This window comes from Protobothrops mucrosquamatus, unplaced genomic scaffold (genome assembly GCF_001527695.2).
Source record: "Protobothrops mucrosquamatus isolate PMUCROS unplaced genomic scaffold, P.Mucros_1.0 scaffold660, whole genome shotgun sequence".
Lineage (NCBI taxonomy): Eukaryota > Metazoa > Chordata > Lepidosauria > Squamata > Viperidae > Protobothrops > Protobothrops mucrosquamatus.
The window spans coordinates 32,253-56,367 of record NW_015386949.1 but is presented as its reverse complement, the minus strand read 5'-3'; the positions used below and the strand labels follow the sequence as shown (position 1 = coordinate 56,367).

The 24,115-nt window shown below is 44.3% G+C and overlaps 1 protein-coding gene across 1 annotated transcript; it reads right to left on the bottom strand.

Annotated features, from left to right (window-relative positions):
- Positions 1 to 1,260: 1,260 nt before the first annotated feature.
- PSTPIP1 (proline-serine-threonine phosphatase interacting protein 1) lies at positions 1,261 to 22,589 on the bottom strand. The gene is made up of 15 exons (XM_015817993.1): positions 22,532 to 22,589; positions 17,413 to 17,513; positions 16,059 to 16,133; positions 9,850 to 9,884; positions 9,013 to 9,119; positions 8,643 to 8,705; positions 7,927 to 8,025; positions 7,659 to 7,704; positions 7,229 to 7,308; positions 5,890 to 5,988; positions 5,077 to 5,173; positions 3,754 to 3,844; positions 2,972 to 3,042; positions 2,257 to 2,357; positions 1,261 to 1,530 (listed from the first exon to the last, which is right to left on the bottom strand). Exons 1-15 carry the CDS (start codon positions 22,562 to 22,564, stop codon positions 1,399 to 1,401), a joined length of 1,230 nt encoding a protein of 409 aa, XP_015673479.1. The 5' UTR covers positions 22,565 to 22,589; the 3' UTR covers positions 1,261 to 1,398.
- Positions 22,590 to 24,115: the final 1,526 nt, after the last annotated feature.

Here is a 24,115-nt window from a genome sequence, read left to right as displayed (position 1 = left end):
TGCTTCTTGTCCTGCCTTCAGGTGCCTTGGAGAATAGCTTGACTCCCTCTTCTTTGGGGCAGCCCCTGAGATATAGGAAGACTGCTATCCTGTCCCCCCTCGTCCTTCTCTTCGTTAAACTAGACATACCCAATTCCAGCAACTGTTCCTTATATGTTTTAGCCTCCAGTCCTCTAATCATCTTTGTTGCCCTTCTCTGCACTCTTTCTAGAGTCTCAACATCTCAACATACTGAATATTAACGCCTGCCATCATGTCTGCCCACAGGTGTGTTCCGACTGAAACAGCATAAAAAGTTCTGACAATATTTAATGCGGGGAAAGGACTCTCTGGGAGAGATCTTGTGGTTATTTTTTGAACTCCCTTCTCGCGGTTTGGGGTCAGAGTCTCAGCTGCTCCAAGTTCAAATGTTGGCGTCCATGTGCATTACTAGAACAATTGCAGCTGCATTTTCAGTGAACAGCTGAGAATCTGAGACGGTCGCATTTAGGGCAGAGCCACCCATCTCCCCACCCTCTGCTGCAACCCGAGTCCAAAACTGCATTGCTAGTTGAAAGCATGGCCGCCCTAAGTGTGCCGCGGTTTCTCCCATCGCGAGAAAGAAGCGAAAGCCTCATTTCTGGAATTGAGATCTGACCATTTCGGAAATGCACTTTCAGTGATTTATTATAAAGTCCACTGTGTTTCTATCTCCACCAGTGTCGGTGGAGAACGGCAAAGACAGTTTTGCAATATTTGCCTTATAGAAAACTGGTCAAGGTTCTGCCAAAACATTGATTGGAGCAGATGAGTAGCTGGATTTAGCAAGAAAAAACAGAACCTTTGGCACCATACATTTCTAGGGTGAGGGGAAAACGGCGCAAGTTTGGATGCCGTGATTTCTTTGATAATTGAAGAGACTAGAAGCATTTGAAATGTGGATTTACAGGCGGCTGTTACGTATAAGCTGGGCTGACAAGATCAGAAATGAGGTGATAAGCCACCTGGGAAAGCCAAGGGAAATCATCAAAACAATTAAAAAACGAAAATTAGAATATTTCGGACATGTGATGCGACACCCAGAAAAATACGGCATACTCCATTTAATCCTCCAGATTGAAGGCAAACGAGGTCCAGGCAGAAGAAGAACATCGTGGCTTCAAAATCTCAGGAACTGGTTTGGACAAAACTCAGCTGCACTTTTTTGTGCAGCTGCTGATAAAAACAGGATCGCCAACATGATCGCCAACGTCCGATAACGGATATGGCACAAGAAGAAGAAGATGTCTATATTAAAATAAAGAGCATAATTCTAGCTCTTTGTCTGCCACCTGCAAAGACTAAAACTTGATTTTTTTAAAAAAAGTGGTTTCTAGCTGGTAAAAATGAAAAATGTAGCACTCAGAAGTATTCCTCCCGTCAAAGTTTCTCCAGGTAGGAGCCAGGCACGAATCCTTGCTGCCCGTCTAGTTCTACGGTCCACCAGCCATCTTCCCCAGCTTCAATGATGGTGACGACGTCGCCTGCTTGCATGTCCAGCTCATCCTCGTTCTGGAAAAGGAGGAATGGGGGGTGGGGAATGGGAAATGTCCTCAGGTAAGACGGAAAGGGGAAGATGGAATAAGCATACAGATAGTCCTCCACTTAACGACCAAAACTGACCCCAAAATTTCCATTGCTGAGCATAGACAGTTAAGTTAGTTTTGCCCCATTTTATGACCCTTTCTTGCCACAGTTGTTAAGTGGATCGCTGCACTTGTTAAATAAGTAACACGGTTGTTAAGTGGATCTGGCTTCCCCATTGACTTGGCTTGTCTGAAGGTTGCAAAAGGGGGATCACATGATCCCAGGACACAGCAACCGTCATAAATGCATGCCAGTTGCCAAGGGTCCGAATTTTGATCCCATGACCATGGGGGATGCTGCAACGGTCATAAGTGTGAAAAATGATCCTAAGTCACTTTTTCCAGTGCCGTTCTAACAGGGGTCTCCAACCTTGGCAACTTTACGACTTGTGGACTTCAACCTTGGCAACTTTACGACTTGTGGCTGAGGAATTCTGGGAGTTGAAGTCCACAAGTCGTAAAGTTGCCAAGGTTGGAGACCCCTGCGTTATAATTTTGAACGGTTGCTAAATGAAATGTAAGTTGGGAGCTACCTGTAAAAGGTAACTTGGCGTCTTCAGAGTAACCTAGAGTAATGATCCCTGAGAGTTACTCTGGAGTAACAATGTTCTTTTCTTAGAGGACACCCCTTAAACCAGATCTGGATGCTTACCTGGGCTGTGTAGTCATAGAGAGCTCTGTAGTCCTGGTCCAGGGCAGCATTGACCACCTCGGCCACGTGAATGGCTGCGTAGACGCCGTCTGTCCTCTCTGCTGCAAAAAAATAAATTAATTAAAAAGTGAATTACACATTCCAGAGTTGTCAGATATTTTATCCAAGTGTCAAAATTTATGCCCTTTCTAGCTGGACTTGCACAAGTCCAGAGAATATATTATAACCTTTTTCTAAAATCTGTCTGTTATTGTTAGGGTGATGCCATCATACCTCCCTAACACAAATGAACTATTTCTGTTTCTAAAAGTTTCACCAGCTGCCGCTTTGCAAAAAAAACCACTGGACATTTAAATAAAGAAGAAAAAGCACATTTGGAAGGCTACAGGCCTGGTTCAGGTGAATTGCAGTCTGCCTTTTCCCAAAATCAGGTTTACAGTCTCCATCCTAATAAGTTTCGGACGTTTCTACACTACGTTTCCTGAAAAATGGGTCAGTTATTAGGATGTTTGTATGAAGTTTCTGGAGATCTGGGGGGGAGCTGGGGAGATGGATATTAAGATTAGCCCAACTTGAGAACCAAGGAAACGAATTGTTGAGTGTTCCCACACCAACACTCCACCCCTTAGGAAAACTTGATAGCAGAGCCTGATTTAACAAAAGGATGCTCAGACTTAAGAAATGACGGCATTTGTCCCTGGAAAAGCCGCCGTACCAGTTGGGGTGATTGTGGAAATAATGTTGTCTGGAGCGTTTCGGGTGCTGCTGTGTAGCAAGTTGGAGAACCTGTGGATCAACAAGAAATATATTATACCACGAGCTTTTCAGTAACTGCTGCTTCCTTTCTCGAGGTTTCCAACCAGGAGTGAAACTTTGCAGGACAACATTTCAGACCAGGGAGTCACAAACAGTCAAGTTGGCAGCCATAAACAGAGATCAAAGCCCTGCCTTTTTTCTTTTTTTTTTAATGTACATCACAACACATAGAAAACTGGGATTTTGCCACCCTCTTTTTCAACCCCTTGCTTGTTAATGCTATTGAAGCATACATTGTCATTGTTTGGCTAGTTTAATCTTTATTTCTGTTGTCTGCCACTCCGGGCTATTTTAGACCACAGCAGCCTAGGAATAGCAGCCATAACTAAATAAAAATAAATTTTCAGGCATCTCTCCAGGCCCTGCTGGATCAAACAGGGAGTTCTCTACAGCAGCTGGCCAAACACCCCTTCGGAGGCTCACAAGAAGCAGATGGATGTCCTCGCCCTGCCCTACTCTTCTTCCCTAATTTAGCTCTTATTTGTTGGAAATCTCAGGAAATGGACGGATGTCCTTACCTTGCCCTAGTTAGCTTATGCGTTGGAAATCTTTCTTGGTTCTCATTAAAGGGAAACAGCCACTCCAAGGCAGCTTTTCACAACTGGTGGAAAATTCAGATGGTAGAACAAAGTGCCAAAGTTCCACCCATTAATGGAAAGCACCCATAATAATGATATTTACCTTTTCATCATTCCGCAACTCTGGGTTGTGGGGCTGTTGGAGTTTTTCACAGGTCCGGTTCTCTCGTAATAATTCTCGTAGCCAATGGCCACTGTTTCAGAAACAGAAAGAGGATAGGATAATGTGAGTGTGGGGTCCTTGATGCTGCTCTCTGAGCTGGGCGATTCTCTTGCAGACGTTTCATGACCCAACTAGGTAACATCATCAGTGCTGGGAGGGAGTGGGGTTTGTGGAGTGAAGGAGAACGGAGAGGAAAAGGAAGGAGGAGAAGGAGGATGGTGCTCTCCTTGGAGCTGGGTGATTCTCTTGCAGACCTTTCATGACCCAACTAGGTAACATCATCAGTTTTGGGAGGGAGTGGGGTTCGTGGAGCGAAGGAGAAGGGAGGGAGAAGGAAGGAGGAGGACTACGCTCTGCTTGGAGCTTGGTGATTCTCTTGCAGACCTTTCACGACCCAACTAGGTAACACTATCACTGACTTTCCATCCCCAGAAATCTCGTGCCAGCCAAGAACCGATAAGCCTTGTATTAAGCCTGTGCTCAACCATTTCTTTGAAATCTCCCCATTTAATCACCATCTAAAACAGACATGTCAAACACAAGGCCCGGGGGCCGGATGTGGCCCGCGAAGTGGTTTCATGTGGCCCATGAAGCCATCCTGGAAACAGTGAGGAAACGGCCCCCGCTGCCTTGGCCCTGGCCCAGGCCGGCCGGAGGGAGCCAATGTACAATTTTGTGGTGGCCATTTATGCTGAAACGCATTCAGTCTTAGCTCCACAAGGCCGTCCGGAAACAGCGAGGAACCAGCCCCTGCCGCATCACCCCCGCCCCCTGGGTGCATGCTGGGGAGGGGCCACCCTTTGTGAGGAATGAAGAAATGGACCATGCCTTGGCGCTTGCCCCAGTCCCCCCGCCTTCTGCCAGAGACCCTCAGATCTGTCCCACTCCTGCCCAGCCCCCCACAGGCACCCTTGACGCAAACGATGTAGAGCTGGCCATGCCCACCCAGTAGGCCACACCCACTCCAGCCACGCCCACCCAGTAGGCTGCCCCCCCCCGAGGGCAACCGCAATGCTGATGCGGCCCTCAGTGAAATTGAGTTTGACACCCCTGATCTAAAAGATGGTTACCAGCCTTGGTGTCCTCCTCCAGGAGCTCTCCCAGAATTCACAGCCAAAGACTGTCATCCCAAGCTGATGGGAGGCTGAACCCGAGGGGTCTTCTACAAGCCAAAGCCTCCCCCAGACCCGTTTATCATTTCCCAGATTTTCATTCTCTTTTTCAAGGTACAATCAAGAAAGCAGCAATTCTGTGCAGAGAGACCTGGTGGTTCCGTTCCCGTCATCTTATTCTGAACGAAGCAGTTCATATCCGACTCTACGTTGCAGTTTTCCAGGCTTACGCGAACCTCTTCGTAAAGCTTTGAAAAGGGGGGAGGAAAAAAGCCAATTTATTTGAAGGGAGAGCTCTTGATTACTGCTTTTTAAAGCAGGTTCTCCTAGTTTATTTGCAGTATCATTTATTTTTTTTCAGGACAAGATAACAAGCAAGCAAATAACTCTCTAGATTTTTGTACACATCTTAGTAGCTGTAGGTCCTTCATATATATGAATGAGTACATAAAATACCCTTTAAAAAAAAAATGCTGCATTTAGAATTGTAAAGTCCAAGGAGCTCACAGCACCTCTTTGGTGGAAGAAATAGAATTCCTCTTGATTTCAAACACAACTACGGGTATTCTTGTAACCATAATTGAATGCAAAATTTATGTTGCTAAGTGAGACAGCTGTTAAGTAACTTTTGCCACATTTTACGACCTTTCTCACCCTAGTTGTTAAGTGATTCATTAACGTTTTTCAGCTAGTAGCACAGTTGTTAAGTGAACCTGGCTCTCATTGACTTTTGCTAGAAGGTTGCAAAAGGGGATCACGTGACCCCAGGGCACTGCGACCGTCATAAATATGAACCAAGTTGCCAAGTGGCTGGATTTTGTAGTCACGTGACCCTGGGGATGCTGCAATGGCCGTAAGTGTGAAAAACGGTCCTAAGTCACTTTTTCCAGTGCCGTTGTAACTTTTGAGTGGTCACTAAATGAACTGTGGTAAGTCGAGGACTCTGTACTGGTCTTTCTCTTACCTCATCGTCTTTCACGCACTGCAGGGAGAGTTGATTGCAATGAACCCAGAGAGAATTCCGAAGGATAGTGATCCGATCACATTCCTGAAGCTGGAAAGCCTAGTTAAATAAGGAGAGAGAAAAAGTAAGGATCAGTTATGGATCCTATCACAAAATGTGACACACTAAAACAGGGGTAGGCAACCTTGGCTCTTTTATGACTTGTGGACTTCAACTCCCAGAATTCCTGAGCCAGCCGTGCTGGCTCAGGAATTCTGGGAGTTGAAGTCCACAAGTCATAAAAGAGCCAAGGTTGCCTACCCCAGCACTAAAACAAAGCTGGATCAATACACTGAGCTAAGTCAAAAACCATAGTTTGTAGACCAAAACTGGCCAGCTTCGTGCAACAGGCTGAAGCTATAAACTACAGTGATGATGGTTGATGATGGAACCGATATACAAGCCTAGTGAAATCAATAAATGTTCCACCAGTCACAGTTCTTGGAATCACACATTGCCCTAAAAGCCAGAAGGTGTTTTTTCAAAAGGCAGCTGGACTCTGTTTTTCCTTGAAGACGTTTCGCTTCTCATCCAAGAAGCTTCTTCGGTTCTGATGGCACTTCATTCAGAACTGAAGAGGCTTCTTGGATGAGAAGCAAAATATCTTCAAGGAAAAACAAGAGTCCAGTTGCTTGTTGAAAAAGCACCTTTGGGACAACCCTGGCCTGGATGACTGAGAATCTCCAGAATTTCTCAGTTCTTGGCACTCTTAGTACCGCTTTAGCTTTTAATGGTACCTCCAAGCTTGTAATTTGCACGGTNAATAATAATAATAATAATAATAATAATAATAATAATAATAATAATAATAAAGTTGGAAGGGATCTTGGAGGTCATCTAGTCCAACCCCCTGCTCAGGCAGGAAACCCTATACCATTTCGGACAAATGGCTGTCCAGTCTCTTCTTAAAAACTTCCAGTGTTGGAGCATTCACTGCTTCTGGAGGCAGGTTGTTCCACTGGTTAATTGTTCTAATTGTCAGGAAGTTTCTCCTTAGTTCCAGGTTGCTTCTCTCCTTGATGAGTTTCCATCCGTTGCTTCTTGTCCTGCCTTCAGGCACCTTGGAAAATAGCTTGGCTCCCTCTTCTTTGGGGCAGCCCCTGAAATACTTGGTTGAACAAGCTGGTCACCCCTTGGGTGTTAGAGAGAAGCCATGTTGAGTGTGCCTGATTGCCCACCCATGGGTGGGAGGAAAGAGACCTCCAGTAGAATCTCACCATGATCAAGGTCAAAACATTGAATCAGAAAACTCATCAATTCCTCATTGATTGAAGATCTGCTGAACTGAACGGCTTCTTACCTCGCAAGTGCTAACATGTTCTTGTTCCCACGTGGTCCTTGCCTGGTCTAGTATCTCAATGTTCTGTTTATACACCTTTTCTGCATGAGAAGAAGCAAAGGAGTGCAATCAAAGAGGTGTTAGTATTTGGCAGTTCGTTGATAAAATGAACCTATTCTGCCGTTCATTGATTAAAAAATATCCTGAATTTAAAATAAAAAAAAGCTTATCTGGAGAAGATTCCTCCAAAAATCAATCAGTCAGAATGTTGAATTGTAAGTCAGCCTTTATTTTACTCTGTTTTTAATGAGAAAGTGCAGTTGTATTTTTGGTTTATTCAAATACTTAGTTTCTGGGGCTTTACAGGGGCCTGGAAGATGCCATCACAAGATGCATAAGGCATGTCTGTCTTATAGCAGATCCTATTTTTCATAGGTGCTTAAAAGGTTACCTGCTTCATTTGCAGAGTCTCTGGACTGTTTTGCTTTAGTCTGGCTCTGAAAGGTGAAAAAAAGAACATTGGTATGGGAAGGGAGGGAGGGGGAGGGAAGGGAGGAAGGAAGGAAGGAAGGAAAAAAGAAAAAGGAAAGAGAAAGAAAGAAAGAAAGAAAGAGAAAGAAAGAAAAAGAAAGAAAGAAAGAAAGAAAGAAAGAAAGAAAGAAAGAAAGAAAGAAAGAAAGAAAGAAAGAAAGAAAGAAAAGAGAAAAACTTGGAGATACCTTTTCTGTCTGTTTCTGGTTTCCAACAGCATTTATCCTCTCAAAAGCCTGCTCTGCCTCATCAGCATCTTTACATTTCTGTTCGTAGGCCTTCTTGGACTGCATGCGGGAAAATGTGCCCAGTGAAGAAAAGAAAATTATTATTATTATTTATTATTTATTGAATTTATATAGTTTCCTTAAAAGAAGTATCCTCCCTCTGTAGTCATTTACAAGTCAGAAGAACCTGCCTTTTGCCTTGCTAATCCACCCGCATGCTAACGGCTGGCTAGTAGACCTTTTTTTGTCAAAAGAAACAACAACAACCCAGCTCTGGAAAATAATTCAGAGGTTCTCTGGGCATTCCTCCCACCAGCCCTGCCCTTACGCAGACAGAGATAGGAAATTAAGTCTCGACTCTGCATACAATGATTATCGAAAGGTAAGAGATCAAAAAATCCGCCAATATAAGGACCGTATCAAAAGGGCTTCAGGTCTGGTCACCATACAACAGAAACGGAAGCTCCTATTTCCTTATTCCCTCCCCTCCCCGGTGTGTTCTTTGTTCCTTTGCTATGCCACCTGTAAGACCAGGGAAGCCCCAGCTTTGGCAACTTTATGACTTGTGGACTTTGTCTCCCAGAATTCCCCAGCCAGCTCTGCCCAGCACAATTAACGGTCGTAAGTCAAGGACTTCCTGTATAAATGTCGTCTCCTCCCAAGAGCGAGTTCCTTACCTCCATGGTTTTCTTGAACATTAACAGTTTGTTCTTATGTATTCGTTCCATTGTACTCTCGTACTGCAAGAAAGATGGGCTAAATGGTTATTTTTGCCTTTCAGCAGAGCTGGAAACCCAGTTCTCTGGCTGTTTATCAAAGGCCTTTTCCCACGGGGGGGATTTTCAAGGCTGGGGGTTCTGCCGTTTTGGGGCACTTCTCAAGGAAGATGTTTAGGTTCCAGGGATGTTCTTTATTGAAATAAGGCAGGATAAATGGATCTTGAAAGCCTTCATGCCCGCACCAAACAGCCATCATAAATGTGTTCAATAAATAAAATAAATCGGGTTGGCTTGTTCTACCGCCAGATCTTTGCGGCTTCTGCCTCACCTTTTTCCGTTGTTCCTTCTGCCTTTCTCGGAATTCTTCTAAGGCTTTTAGTTCATCTTTCAACATGAGGGCCAGCTGGATATGAGAGTTGCCCACGCTTTCAATTTCTGTGGATGAAGTTGGTTTTTGTTGAAATTTTGACTCCTGATATGGAACATGGCTTACCTGGGTTAAAGGGGTTTCTGTGGGGGCAACAGCATCAAAACCCAGGAGCATCCAGGTTGATGGAAGCCCCCTCCATTTCTGTAGGCACGCTATGCACATCATATGTGTGAAAAAAAGGACAGCCTCCCCCCCCATTTTAATCCTGTTGACTCTCCTGAGACACCCTAAATTACGTGAACTTGGTTCAATGGTTGCATTGTAGTTACTTACAACCAGTATAGGGGATTCTGGGAATTGACAGCCTGCACTTTCTTCAGAGGTTCAGGAAAGCTAAGGGTGGACTCCAAAATTTGGTTACCACAACACTGAGGTTTTATATCCTTTTATACAACTCAACAAAGTCCACTCTCCTCTTATTCATTCTGGGCGTCCCCTTTGCTATTGATAGCATTAAGACCCACTCAACCACTAGAGGCGCTAAAAGAGTACAGAAAACTCTCACTCTTCCACCATCTAGTGGCTAGCTTGAGTTCTGCAGTTCAAACTGAATGTGTGGTGAAAACGACCACTCCTTACTCAAACTTAATCTGCACGAGTAGGAAGCATAAAGTTCTCTTTTTCTAAATGCTGTGAGCAAAAACAGGTATGAATTTGTCTTTGCAAATTCTTTGATTATTTTTGCTGCCAAAGGGAGTCAGAAATATCCCAAATAGAACTTGCCAATGTACTTACGTAGTTTTAGGATTTCGAACGAAGCCTTTAAAGTGCTGAGGAGAAAGAACAAAACTCATCAATTTCCTTCCTGTCCAAAGACTTTAGTCAAACTTGAGGTTCTCTATCACAGCTCCAAGAACAGCATGGGAATGTGTCAACAGTTCTAGACACCCAGGGTTGGAGAAGACCATATAGTCCCACCATCCAGAAAAGCATTTCCAGAAAATATTCAAAGCCAGACTTCAAATGTCCACCACCACAAGCATATGGTCTGTCTGTCTGTCTGTCTGTCTGTCTGTCTGTCTGTCTGTCTGTCTATCTATCTATCTATCTATCATCTATCTATCATCTGTCTGTCTGTCTGTCTGTCTGTCTGTCTGTCTATCTATTTATCTATCTATCATCTATCTGTCATCTATCTGTCTGTCTGTCATCTATCTATCTATCTATCTATCTATCTATCTATCTATCTATCTATCTATCTATCTATCTATCTATCTATCTATCTATCTATCTTTGGGCCACATCAAACTTCTCCATTACTTAGGGGACGTGTGAAAATAAAAACATCTGAAAGAAGCTCTCAATCTTTCTTCTACTAGTCCAAATGAAAGGTTAAGTATTTGTGGAGAAGAACCTGGGGGCAGAGTTAAAAGAGAGAACAACTTAGAATCCCTAGGTAGCCGCAAGCAAATTAAGTCCAGCTCCCCCTTGAATTCCATTGATCCTTAACAAATTCCAAGCAGGTCCTAACTTTGAGTTGAAAAGATTCCTGCAGCATGCACTTTGAGCAATGAAATCAGTTTAATTGGACCTTCACCTGTGGACCTGGTCTTTCACGCCCAACAGTATTAATCAATTGAATTTATTTCCTATTATCATATTCAGTGCTGGTTGAAGCTGTGATCTGACTAAGCCTCGGGCTGTATATGTGCTTTTTCCATCCATATCAACTGACATTATTTCCATTCAATTTTTTTTCTTCCGATGAAAATGATTATAAGGTAAGTTTCTTTTCTTGTGTTTCTTTAATGCCCTCTGGTGGCAACTTTTGAACTTTTTATTAAATTCACATTCCAACTAACTCTGCATGTAACCACTGGATTCATCCTGCAGGTGTCAGATGACTGATGAATTAAGATTCATTTAACTCTAGCTACAGTACATTAACATTAAAGAGAAAATAAGTCCAGAGCAAGAAGCATTTTTTTCTCATTAATTACAGCATTAATCATTTTTGTATGTCCAGTACTATGTTACATCATCAAGTCATCTTATAGCCTTTTGTTAGAAGTAACCTGAGTTTAGCTCTGAACTCTTAACAGCTAAAACTCTGAGGGTTTTCTAGCCTCAAGGTTTAAATTTATTTCTCTTTCATAGCAAATGATTTTAGATATTGTATCGCGAGTAACAGAATAACAGAGTTGGAAGAGACCTTGGAGATCTTCTAGTCCAACCCCCTGCTCAAGCAGGAGACCCTATACCAGACATGTCAAGCTTGTGACGTCATGTGACGTCACACAAAGTATCTGGACTGTTTTGCCATTGCCGGCAATGGGGTAGGTGCGGCTTCCGCGTGACATGTCCGGCCCATGGGCCGGCAGTTTGACACCCCTGCCCTATACCATTTCAGACAAGTGGCTGTCCATTCTCTTCTTAAAAAACTTCTGGAGGCAGGTTGTTCCACTGATTAATTGTTCTAACTGTCAGGAAATTTCTCCTTAGTTCCAGGTTGGTTCTCCCCTTGATTATTTTCCCTTCATTGCTTCTTGCTCTGCCTTCAGGTCCTTTGGAGAATAGGTTAACCCCCTTTTCTTTGTAACAATTGAGTAACAATTTTGTCACTAAAGAACTTTTTTTTTAATCAAATCAAATCATTATTTCCATCACAGAACAGCATAAACTTTGAGAAACACCTAGGCCCTTGCAGGGGACACCAAAAGCAAAATGCATCTCAACACTGCAATGCCAGTTCTGTCCCTTGTGCCTTTTCACACAACAGGGAGTCACAAACACAAAAACTCTGAGGTTGCATGATTGACATCACAACCAATTTCATCCTCTTGGCGTCACCCTAATTGGGAACAGACTATGATGGGCTTTGTGGTGCAAGAAAGGGACAGATCCCATTAAAATATTGCCCAAGCCTTATATTGCTTCAAGATTTACGCAATCCCTTCCCTCAAAGAGGAAACGCATAGCTAAAAAATGCAAAAACTGAGCAGTTTTGCATAATATTTGCCCCGGTGAATTCATCTGCGGAGAAGCCAATCGTTCCTCTTGGTCAAAAAGAAATTCCATCCGTCTCTTATTCTGCGGGCCTCTTTTGCATTCTGCAAGCCACTTTTCCAGAGTAGAAGTGAAGCTTTTCTCATTTTTCAAAAGGCAGCCAAAAACATGACAGGCAGCATGTTAACCTTATGTAAAAGATAGGACGTCAATTTGTGTACAATTGGAGGTGCTAAACTCACCATTTACAGTGAACTTGGGACTATTTGTTACTTGTTGCCAAGGAAGCATTAATAACTTCTCCTTTAATGCTCTGAATCGAAAGAGGAATTGGTATTGGTAGTTTTGTGAATTGAGTCTTTGTCTTTAAAAAGAAAAAAAATCAAGAGGACTACAGCCTCATCTGCTGCCTTGGGAAGCAGATTCCTCATTCATTCATTCATTCATTCATTCATTCATTCGTTGAAAACATATATATATAGCCAACCAGCCAGATTTAACATTCTTCCCTCCGCACTCCTCCAGGGCAGGTATAAGAGAACACCAATAGCAGAACGGGTATGTATATGTGGTAAAGGAGAAGTCGAAGACATCTCACATGTTTTATTGTACGGTGAGTGATACCGAGTTTATAGGACAGCATATATCAGTGATGGCGAACCTTTTAGAGTCCGAGTGCCCAAACTGCAACCCAAAACCCACTTATGCATCGTCGGGTGCTGGGTGGGTGTGGCCAATTGGGTGGGTGTAGCCCATTGGGTGGGCGTGGCTGCGGTGGTAACAGCAGACTGGGTGGGACTAAAAAGTTCAATCAATCAATTCCAACTTTGCAAGATCTTTTTTTTCCCCCGCAAGAAGTTGAAATTGACTGATTGATTCAACCTTTTTTTTTTTTGCACATGGCAGCGGAGGCCTAAAGCGAAAAGGTTTTATAAAACCCAGCTGAAGGCCTAGGACTGGGGCGACGGCGTGCGTGCCCACAGAGAGGGCTCTGAGTGCCGCCTCTGGCACCCGTGCCATAGGTTCGCCACCACTGGCATATATTCTCCCCTTATTAGAGAGATTGCCAGGGAGGGCAGACAATTTTTATGTAGGCTTTCTCCTCCAGGACTCAAACCCTTCTATCACGCATGCAGTGGCAAAATACTGTGTTGCGGCAATGTCCACAAGAAAAAAATTGGTTACAGATCTACAGCCGTCAACTTGTGCCAATTTTCAATTTTTTGGAGATATCTCTAATAATGTTTGGAACATTATATTTACTCACACACTAATCGGCTATCCACTCACGTAAACTAGGGAGTGACCCTAACATTTTGAGAACACGTATTTTCTTAACAGGGATGTTATTATTTACTATTAATGTCAGTACTATTTTTATTTTATTTTATTTTTGTTTTAATATATTGTAAACAGTGATGTCTATTGCTGGTCTATGACCGTAATAAAGTTATTATTATTATTATATATAGCCACCCATCTTAAAACCAAACTCTCAGCCTACAGTCCAAAAATAAGATATAGATAGAACAATAAAAACACAAGAAATAAAAAGCAGTAAAACCAAAACCGAAAAATTGTGGGACCACCATCACAGGTCCCTGATGCTAGTCATCACCACCTTATTCTATCTCAGTGTTTCTCAACCTTGGCAACTTTAAGATATGTGGGCTTCAACTGCCAAAATTCAATTATTTCGTGTAATACTGAATTATTGATTCTTTTTTCACTCTCAAGAAACCTTACCGTGCCTGATTGTAGCCCTGCAATATTTTGCTGCTTGCACTGGCGAAGCCAAACACTACCCAGAATGCAGCCCGATTCTCTTACGGGAAAGAGGAAATGATTTGCAAAGAAAAAGCTTCGGAACAATCCTTAGTATCAGTTTAAAGAAGAGGAAGAAAACCTCCATATAAGAAAAAGAAGCCCTGTTCACCACAGAATGTGCACTGTGTGATGGAAAGTAAAAATTCCACACCTACCATTAAAAAAAACTCTTAAGAAGCCAAGTTCCAGCACTTAGAAATGTGAAGATGGTCTGCTTCTATCACATCTGACTTGCAAAACCCTACATGACCATTAGAAGGCGCTAAAAGAAAACAAAAAACTCTCATGCTTCTGCCATCTGGTGGCTAGCTGGAGTTTTGCAGTCCAAATCAGTTTGGTCCTGATGCCGACAGTGCTGAAAAAATAAATTTATGACCGGCTCTCACACTTATGACTGGTCCTCACACTTAACAACTGTTATAGCATCCCCATAGTTACATGATCAAAATTCAGGAGCTTGGCAACCAGCATCTATATACCACGGCTGCAGTGTCCAGGGGTCATGTGATCCCCATTTGTGACAGTCCCAGCCAGCTTCCGACAAGCAAAGTCAACGGGGGAAGCTGGATTCACTTAACAAACTGCAGTGTTTCACTTAACGACCGTGGCCAAAATGCTCATAAATTCAGGAGCAACTCATCTAACACCTGCTTTGCTTAGCAGTGGAAATTCTGGCCCCAGATCGCTAATCCAGGGCTACTTGTAGTATCAAGAGGATTTGGAAATACAATCCCCCAGTTGTGTCATAAGCCGAGGACTGTCTGTCCTCCTCAAGCTTGCTTTCAAGGAACATCCTGAATGTACTTTTCAGGGTAGCAAACTGGGGGGGGGGGGAAACTGTTGGTTTTAAACCTCCCTCCGTCATTTACTGGATCTAAACTGAAATCCGTTCCTTGCAGGGATGAATCTTGCAATGAATAGGAAACGGATCAGCCCCCCCTCCACGCCCCCCTTTTGCAAGTATGATTCTATATAAAGCACGTTGGCACAGGAAGTGCATACAGTAGAATAGCAGATCTATTTTTCCTGTTATTATGAGTCAGAATTCACATCGCCTCGGCTGCATTAGAAACCCTGAAGCAATAAAGCCCTAATTGCATCTACTAACCCCTTTTTGGGGGGGGGGGGGCGGTGGCGAGATTCTTTCTGTTGAGAGAAGCTTGTGTGTCCTTTCCATGCAAGCCAAACTTTGGAAGCATTCACCTCTTGAGACCTATTGCGTCCTTCAATTTCTATAGCTGCCCATCTCAAACAAGAGACTCTGGACACTGAACCGACACAACTGGCCCTCACCCTGTGGAGTTTGAGGAGAGGCAGAAAAACAGAGTCTCTGCTGGGCAGAAGGTTGGGCCATAAGACCTCCCAGGTGCCTTCCAAGCCTAGGGTTCTACGGTCTCCTCCTATTACAGCCACCATAGTTTCCATAGAACACCCAGGATGGGGTCTCCTAGAGGAGATGGACACCATGGTGTCCATAATAGATGGGTCATAGAATCGTAGGCTTGGAACACAAAACTTCTGGTCCAACTTTCAGCCCAGAGCAGGAGTAGACAAATGACTATTTCTCAAGCTTTACAACCTTGAGATAGATGGACTTCAACTCCCAAAATCCCCCAGCCAGCATGGGCCAAAAATGTCCATAGGAATTACACTGTTTCACTTAATGACTATGTCACTCGTTTAATAACTGCCTCATTCATGTAACAAGGATGGTATTCATTTAAGAACCACCACAAAAAAAGTTATCAAATCAGGTCCTGTCACATAAGTGCCTCAAATTATGACCAATGACCATCATGACTTGTAACTGAAAGCCATTCAAAGAATCTTACCAAGATCTAGGTCAGGGGTAGGCAACCTTGGCTCTTTTATGACTCGTGGACTTCAACTCCCAGAATTCCTGAGCCAGCTATGCTGAGGGGAAAGGGAGAGGTTTCCAAGCTGAACCATGCTGGCTCAGGAATTCTGGGAGTTGAAGTCCACGAGTCATAAAAGAGCCAAGGTTGCCCACCTCTGCTCTAGGTCAATCATGCTAGCTATTGCCCATCCTGGTTCTTAACGCTATATCAACCCCTAGATACAAGTCCTAGGCATCAATTAATAACTGAATGTTGACTTTTAATATAAACAAAGGAATAATTGGTTTTTACATGACACCAAAATGGACTTACTTGATTTCGGTTTGGCCTCCTGCTTTCCGAGCAATCTGGACTAGCTCCTTTCCGTAGCGTTCTTCAGCCTGGGCCCTGTTAAATAAAATCCCATCTTTATTTGCCACTCAAATCATGCTGGGCTTCTGTCTGTTTCTGCACTCCATCCTTCCAGTGGTGTGTAATGAATAGATTTGGGAGATGACTAGGCAAGGTCTCAAAGACAAACAAGATGGCAGGGGAACAACTTTGTGCTGCTAATGGGAAGGGTCTTCAATGCCTTTCCCACCATCTGTCCTAAGAGGAAAGTGTGAGGGAAATTACAGCTCCACAGTTGTGTCTCGGTATTTGCTGAAGCCACCTAAGATATTTCTCTTCTAGGAAAATAGGTGCCACCTAAAAGATTGAATTTTTTCTTCGTCCAACTAGACTAGTTCTCAAGAAGTTCCAAAGTTTGTGATCTCAACAGTGGGCTAAAAATCTAATCATCATCATCATCTCCAGAGAACTGAAGAGTGTGAGATGGAAGAAAAGAGACAGCTTATATTTTTCTCTACTCATTTGCAACCTTCATCTCCTGAGGGGAGATCCTTTGGTCTGGATCCAAAGTGATCTTCTGCTTGCAAAGGGTGTCTTCTGCATTGTTCTTCTCATTTAAGGGAGCCACTGGATCCAAAGCTCTTGAAATCTCTCTGAGATGCCTCCTCCTCCTCCTCCTCCTCCTCTTCCTCCTCCTCCGTCCTCTCTTTCCACAACATTTTCAGCCCACTAAACACCAAGATGAAGGTGGCCTTTCCATTGGGCCTCAGAAATCTTTACTCACAGCTTCTAAAATAGCTCTGGTGAGGGGGCAAGTCCTGGGTTGTTCTAGGCTCTGAGATGATTCATTTGTTTCCCACAAACCCCGAATGTGCGATCATTTCGACGTAGACGTCTCCAAAGGCGTCTGAGGAACATCTTCAAATCCAGGCCTTTAGCAGTCCTTGACTTACAACCACAATTGGGGACACAATTTCTGACTGCGTGATTAACTGCTTTACTTAACAAGGATGGCAAAAAAAACCGGTCAAAAATCAGGCACGACTCGCTTAAAAATTGCCTTGCTGAGCAGCGGAAATTCTATTTCCTATTGTGGTCATAAATCAAGGACTACTTGCAATACCGAGACGATTGGAAATATGCTGCTATTAGTATCCATATGGGTGAAGATCCTTAAAAATTAAAATCTCACCAAGGGAGGGAGAACCAACTGGAGAATCTGATTCAAAGATCCGTTTACGGACTTATGAGCAAAACACAAAGAGGCTTTCAAAGCCTTAATGCCACTCCCAACTCTCATTGTTCCCCTCCCTCCTCCCTATGCTTTTTTATTTACCTTTGCTTGATCAAGTCTTCCACATCTTTGCACATTTTCCTTCCATCCAGCAAACGCTGTAGGAGTGCTTCGTATCCGGAGTGGAGGGTGAATTCTTTGCACTGGAAAAGGAACATTGGAAGATCCATCAGTTCTCACCATTCTACCCCGTTCTCTTTCCTGCATTTCCAGACGCTGTTCGAGATGTTCGAGACGAGCAGAATCAGCCCTTGAAGACCCTCTGATCCATGTCAAGTGTCAGAAGACCCTGGCTGTGTCCTCCTTTTTTCTTCCAAACCAAGATCACCCAAGCGTAATTTCCCCAACTACCAAGTTTCCATCTCCTGATCTAAAAATATCGACCGTGCAAGCAATCCATTCAATTCCAAGTTGATACAAGCTCAGGAGCCAAGATCCAGAGGATCCCATTAATACAACCTATTTCGGTCTATGGTGGCTCCAGAGGAGCGTTTCTCAACCTTGGGTGGACTACAACTCCCAGAATTCCCCAGCCAAACATTTTCTAGCTACCATTCCAAGAGAAACGCTGGTCCCCGTGGGGAAAAAAAATTCAAGGATCAGCCTGATTTTGCCAAGAAGCACAAAAAGAAGAACCCCTCCCCCCAAAAAAAACCTACAGGTGCGTTTGCCATCCCTACGTTGGCCTGCAGAAAGTCTGGAGCCTTCACCACCTGGAGGGTTGCGTGAGACTGGGGCCAATGTGCACACCAGCCAGGCTGGAGAACTTGCCGTTCAGACGTGGGTCAGGCAAATGTGACTTCTTCGCCCGACTGTCTTCAAGGCTGCTTTTGGCTGGTTGAGTCACCAGCATCAAGTCAAGGGTTTAACAGCAGCCTTTTTCCAGAGGAAGAGTCATCATCACCTTTGGGAATACAGGAAAGTGCAAAGCTACCATCGTCTTAAGTCGAGCACGTTGTTCACCTAGATCCTTCTGGATCAACGTGATCTCTAGGGGATCTGGCAAGAAATCTGGCCAAGAGGTTTTTCTCAGCATCCTTCAGGAGGTCAGTGGCTAAATTTGGGGTCCTCTGCTGATAGGCTTAAAATCACAGGGCTCTTACCAGCCTCCCCCTCCCCCATCTGTGCCTATACCAGCCACCCCCCTGGAAACTCTCTGTAAGACCTTTTGCATCCAAACGGGGAGAAGTGAATCATCTTGAATCTGGTGGATCTGCGCACGTAGGTTTGTATTACTGTTTCATGTTTTATCATATATTTTTTTTCATATATTTCGCTATATTGAGATCTCCAGCCATCAAGAGATTTGAAGACTGCTCTCCTAACAGCCTCTCCTTCATTTCCATTTGAAACCAAGCACGTGGTCAGCTGAGGCCGGGATTCCTGCCACAAGAGGATGGACACCCTCTGAGCCCTGGGGTAATTTTTAATACCCCCCAGAGTATCCCTTTACTAATATTGGTGGAGTGATAGTGCTGCAGATACCCAGAAGTCAAGCTCAGCTCAGATTCATCTTCCTTGTGGCTTTAGGCTTCCAAAGATACTTTGATAGATAGCGGGGTAGAGAAAAAGAAATGAGAAGAGAGAGAATAGAGGGAAGATGGATGAATGGATGGATGGATAAAGAGGATAGAGGATAACAGAAGATGAGAGAGAGACAGAGAGAGATAGGCAGGTTGATAGATGGTAGGTAGTTGATAGGTAGATGATAGATGAAAACGGACGGAGGGAAAGAGGGAGGGATGGATGGAGGTGAAAGAGGATTGAGGAGGGCAGAAGATGATAGATAGCTGGATGGATAGATAGACAGACGGATAGATGGATGGATGGATGGAACTTTAAGATGTGTAAACTTCAGCTCCTAAGAATAGCTGGCTGGGGAATTCTGGGAGTTCATAGAACTTAAAATTCTCAAGGTTGAGAAAGATTGAGCTAGACTGTCAAGTAGGTAGGAAGAGAGAGAGAGAGAGAGAGAGACAGAGAGAGACAGAGACAGAGAGACAGAGAGACAGAGAGAGAATGGATGGATGGATGGATGGATGGATGGATGGATGGATGGATGGATGGATAGAGGATAACAGAAGATGTGAGAGAGCGAGATAGGCAGGTTGATAGATGATAGGTAGTTGATAGGTAGATGATAGATGATAATGGATGGAGAGATGGAGGGAGGGAGGATTGAGGATGGCAGGAGATGGTAGATGGCTGGATGGATAGCCAGACGGACGGATGGACGGACGGATGGATGGATGGATGGAACTTTTAAGATGTGTAAACCAGCTCCTAAGAATGGCTGGCTGGGGAATTCTGGGAGTTCATAGAACTTAAAAGTTCTCAAGGTTGAGAAAGATTGAGATAGACCGTCAAGTATGTAGGAAGAGAGAAAGAGAGAGAGAGAGAGAGAGAGAGAGAGAGAGAGAGAGAGAGAGAGAAGGAGGAGGAGGAGGAGGAGGAGGAGGAGGAGGAGAAAAAGAGAGGTGACAGGCAGGAAGACTAACCCACCAGCCACCAAGATTCACCCCCCCTTCCCCCCAAGGCAGCAACACTTCTTTGGGCTTAAGTCCTCCTGACCCAACCGATGCTTCGAATTGGATGCTTCTGCCCACAGCCTCACACGAACCCTTCCCAGCCCCTCAACAGCAGCACTTCATCTCCTTCTCGTAGGCCTTCCTTATTAGACCGAGGCAGACCCCCCCTCCCACCCCCAGCCTCTTCCGAGCAAACCCGCAAGGGCTGCCTCAAACTGCAACTGCCAAGCATCGGTGGAACCGTTTCCTGCCGTTCTAGGCTAGAAACGCTCCAGCCTTAAAATAGAGCCCGGCACAGGTTTTGGATCAAAGGAGGCCCCCAACTCCCTGGGGGGGAAATGTGAGGAAAAAAATATGGAAGTTTGCCTTCTCCCGGGTCTTCTGCAAAAAGTTTGGGATGTGCCCATCACTCAAACTTCGACTGCCCTGGTGCTTGTTCCGTGTTTTGTTCTGTTTTGTTTTTTTCCCCAATTCTCAGAATGTTGCAATATTCACCTACAAATGCATGTTTTTAACACTCAAACCAGACCTAAGGTGTGTGTTTTAGCTAGGGATGAATGCACAGGCTGATCTGATTTTGGCTCACCATCACATTTTCCTGAGTTATTTTTCCTCTCATTTCTGTATCAGTTTGATTGAGACACACACACACACACAAACATATTGAGAAATATGCCTACAGTACATGTAGAGAGAGATTCTACAAAAAGCAGGCCCTGTAAACTAATCACAGTATCTTTTATTAATTCAAAAAAAATTCAGAGAAAATACAAATGTTCAAAGGCCGTGCATCAAACAAGGAAGAAAGTGAAAGAAAATGGCAATTGATATAAACATTTAATGTAATTTATCTACAGTAATCAATTGTCCACGGGGGCCTGATTTTCACTAAAACTGGTGTATGTACGTATATGTATCTTCGTTTGCATGTATGTGTTTGCTTGTATCAGAGGAGGAAAGCGTATTGCATATATTTGCCACCTTGTGTTATTTATAAAAATAATGAAGTGAGGTAAAAAACAAACATGCATAAAGACAGTAGGATTGAATGCATGTCCAGTTGCATCCGTGTATATGTATACAGCTTTTACAAAATTCTGCATGTTTTTGAGTATACGTTGCCTAATGTAATTGTTTGTGTACCCCATTTTGGCGTATCACAAAATTGTCATTTTTTTTAAATGGAAAACCTTTCCTGCAATACTCATAAAAACATGCAAATCATCCCGCTCTCATTGCACATTTTAGGAACCCAAGGCACACCGAAAGATGGATGTGCTACAATGGGATAAGGATAAAACCACACCCTTTGCAGATTTAAAAAACTGCTGATGGATGCAGAAATGGAACAGACAGGTGAGCAAAAACGGGTGGAACTCACACCGACCAGCAACCAGAAAAAAACATTGCCCCATTTTTATCTAGGACTAACTGATGGGTGGAAGATATGGACAAGAAGGATCAGGATCCTGCTGAAACCCGGCCAGCTAGTTTTAGCCAAACAGTCAAGTCAGCAAAATATGAACTGAAAAACTGCCCATCAGCAATTCATAAAGTCTTACTCAGATATCTGCTTCTGCCTTTAGAGTGCTCCATTTTTGAGAAAGCTGCAGGCCACCCAAGAACCCACTTCCATCGGGCTGACGCTGCCAACAACCATCTCTGAGCTTGCTTCCACCCAAACTAAACTCACAACGGTGGTTACAGCCTTGTCTTCAACCAGTGGAGACAAGGAGACACGGAGGAGCAAAGGCATTCTCTCTCAACAAACAAGAGTTAACCAAGGAATCTCCTGTGTGAAGAGAAGTCTTTGCAGATTGAGGTGGACCAGAAAGTTCCCAAGATCCAAAACTAAGAGTTCAACATTGCTGCATCCACACCTCCGCCATCTCCTTTGCATCTTGCCTTGGCGGAAGCTGCTAGGTATGGTCAACGCCCAAGCGTAGATCCACTCCCTTTTCAAAAATCCACTGGCCGGGCGCAAAGACTCATCAATACATTTTCAAGGATCTCTCCAAGGTCCAAAAATTAGATGGTGCCCACCGCCAACAGCTGGAGAAGAAGCCTAGGAGAACAACCTCTTTCCTCAAACTCCTCCTGGAGATCTTATCTTAAGCCTTGCAAGCCACCCATATGTTTTGCAACCTTCGGGGGTGAGGCCCGAGCGCGCAGGGTGTGGGGCAACATTTGCATCATACCTTTGCATTTTGCATAAACCACCAGCCGCGTGGTGCAGCTGAGCCTCTGGGTCTGCCCTAGCATTTGACAATAGGCAGAATTCCGATTGTAAAAACAAACAAACAAACAAACAAAAATGTCAGCTCCACTTTGGGAGGGATGTTCACTCAGCCTTTTTCCCTTAGAGAAATAAAGCAATAACTGGCATTTAAAAAAAAAAAACACCCATCCAATGACCGGGGGGGGGGGGGAAGCATTTCTCAACGCTTTGTGCCATCTTCTTTTCTTTAAGCCTGGAGTTTTTGGGTGGTTGTTTAGAGGTGCTCAACCAGCTCTGTTCAATTTGCCTTGAAAATAAACCATAACATCCCCTAAAATCTCCATACAACGAACTGGGCCCAGCTCTTTGCAAAGTTACTCCTCTGGGAGTCAGAAGGCAATCTGTTGGCACTTACCCAGAAGGCATCTTTAAATTGCAGGTGCGTCATCCTGACCGGCTGGATCTGCAGGGCGAAGCTGTGTGAAAGAGGCTCCCTGCTGAGGTCAGCTGCTGGGTTTGTGTATTTGTGTGTGCACTCCGCTCTGGAGAGAAACCTTCTTTAGAACTCAGCTTGTCGGGTGGTTTAAGGAAGCTGAGCCGGGCCACTTGTTACTGAAAGTGAAAAGCACACCCCAAACCTCAGAGCTCTCCCTTCCTCTTGCCCCACCTCTCCGGGCTGATGGCTAAGAGCGCGCCTTTCACCAATGTGGAAGCACAAACGTTGTCGCCATCCTCTGGGTGCAAAGGAGATACTTCCTTCCAACAAGGACAAGTTGAATTATACACTCCAGAATGCAGAGGGGAGGTATTTGAATGGCAGGTGGAGGAACTCCAGGGAGGGATTCCTTCAGGCTTGGATGTGCCTGTGGACTACAGAGGCAGCGCAACAGGTGTGTAGGGATGTGTGCTGGAAACTTTTTGCATTTGTGCCCACGGGAAAGGAGCAGAGTGGATGGCGTGACGGGCTCAGAATTGGTGCAAGAGCAGAAGAATTTTTCTCCCCTCCACCGAGAGAAGGAAATAGGCACAGCTCACGTCTGAGTGGGGCTGAGTGTGCGGCTTTCAGTTGTGTGCTGCTCGAGCTGCATCTGTGCCACGTGCAAGTTGCATCACTTTGCTGCAAGGGTGAATAGGCAGGAAGAAGGACAACATAGCTACTCGGTCTTTAGAATATGAGCGGATTGCTTTCCTCCAAGTTTTGGCTCCTCCGTTGACCCCAAATCGTTTCTTATTCCTCTGCTGGGTGGCCCAAGAGGGTGGAAGATGGCTTGCTTAGGAGAGCCAAGTGTGAAAGTAAGATGGTTTAATTTCCTCTGCAGCAGGAAGTAAAGGAGGGAGGGAGGTTACGGAGTTAGCTGCGAGCAAACGTAAAGACATTTCTCTGTATAACCACTCAGGCTGGCTCGCACTGGGTCAGGAAATTGAGTGCCTGGGTTGTGGTCTCCATCTGTGTTCCCCGGGCGCCAATATTTTCATGTCGTAGATTCAACCCAAAAAATAGCCCTTTAGGCTTAGGGGGATTATTTTGAAGCACTGAGAGCCTTCTTAACAAGGTTTAGAGGTGGTCCTCCGCTTACGACTGCTTCAAGTTACGACAGGCCTCTCTGGGGAAATTAGGAAATACACACTGGTTGCCAAGTGGCCTGAATTTTGATCCCATGACCGTGGGGATGCTGGAAAGTTTGTAACTGTGAAAAAGGGTCCTAAGCCATTTTTTTCAATGCTGTTGTAACTAAATGAATGCTTGTTAAATAGAGGATGACCTATAGTAAGAAGAAAGGAATGGCTTTGCAGAGATGGAGGGATCTTTGGTTTGGAAAAATGCAGGGTTCGGGACAAGGCCGGCATCGACGGGCAAAGACCCCAAAATTGCCAGAGGAGGGGGGGATAGCATTGGAGATGTGGACTGCCCATCCCCCCCCCTCAGGGTCACTTATGTAGTAAGACGGACGGTGTATAAATGTGATTAACAAATATACTTGTGACATTCGATCCTCAA

Bases quoted from the DNA above. Each gene is read 5' to 3' on its own strand.
- PSTPIP1 (XM_015817993.1), bottom strand. From the start codon at position 22,564: ATGACGCACCTGCAATTTAAAGATGCCTTCTGG. The intron at 9,885-16,058 runs GTAAGTCCATTT...CTTTCTCCTCAG, and splicing joins GGAGGCCAAACCGAAATCAA to CACTTTAAAGGCTTCGTTCG. The intron at 7,705-7,926 runs GTATCTCCAAGT...TTCACCTTTCAG, and splicing joins ACCAGAAACAGACAGAAAAG to AGCCAGACTAAAGCAAAACA.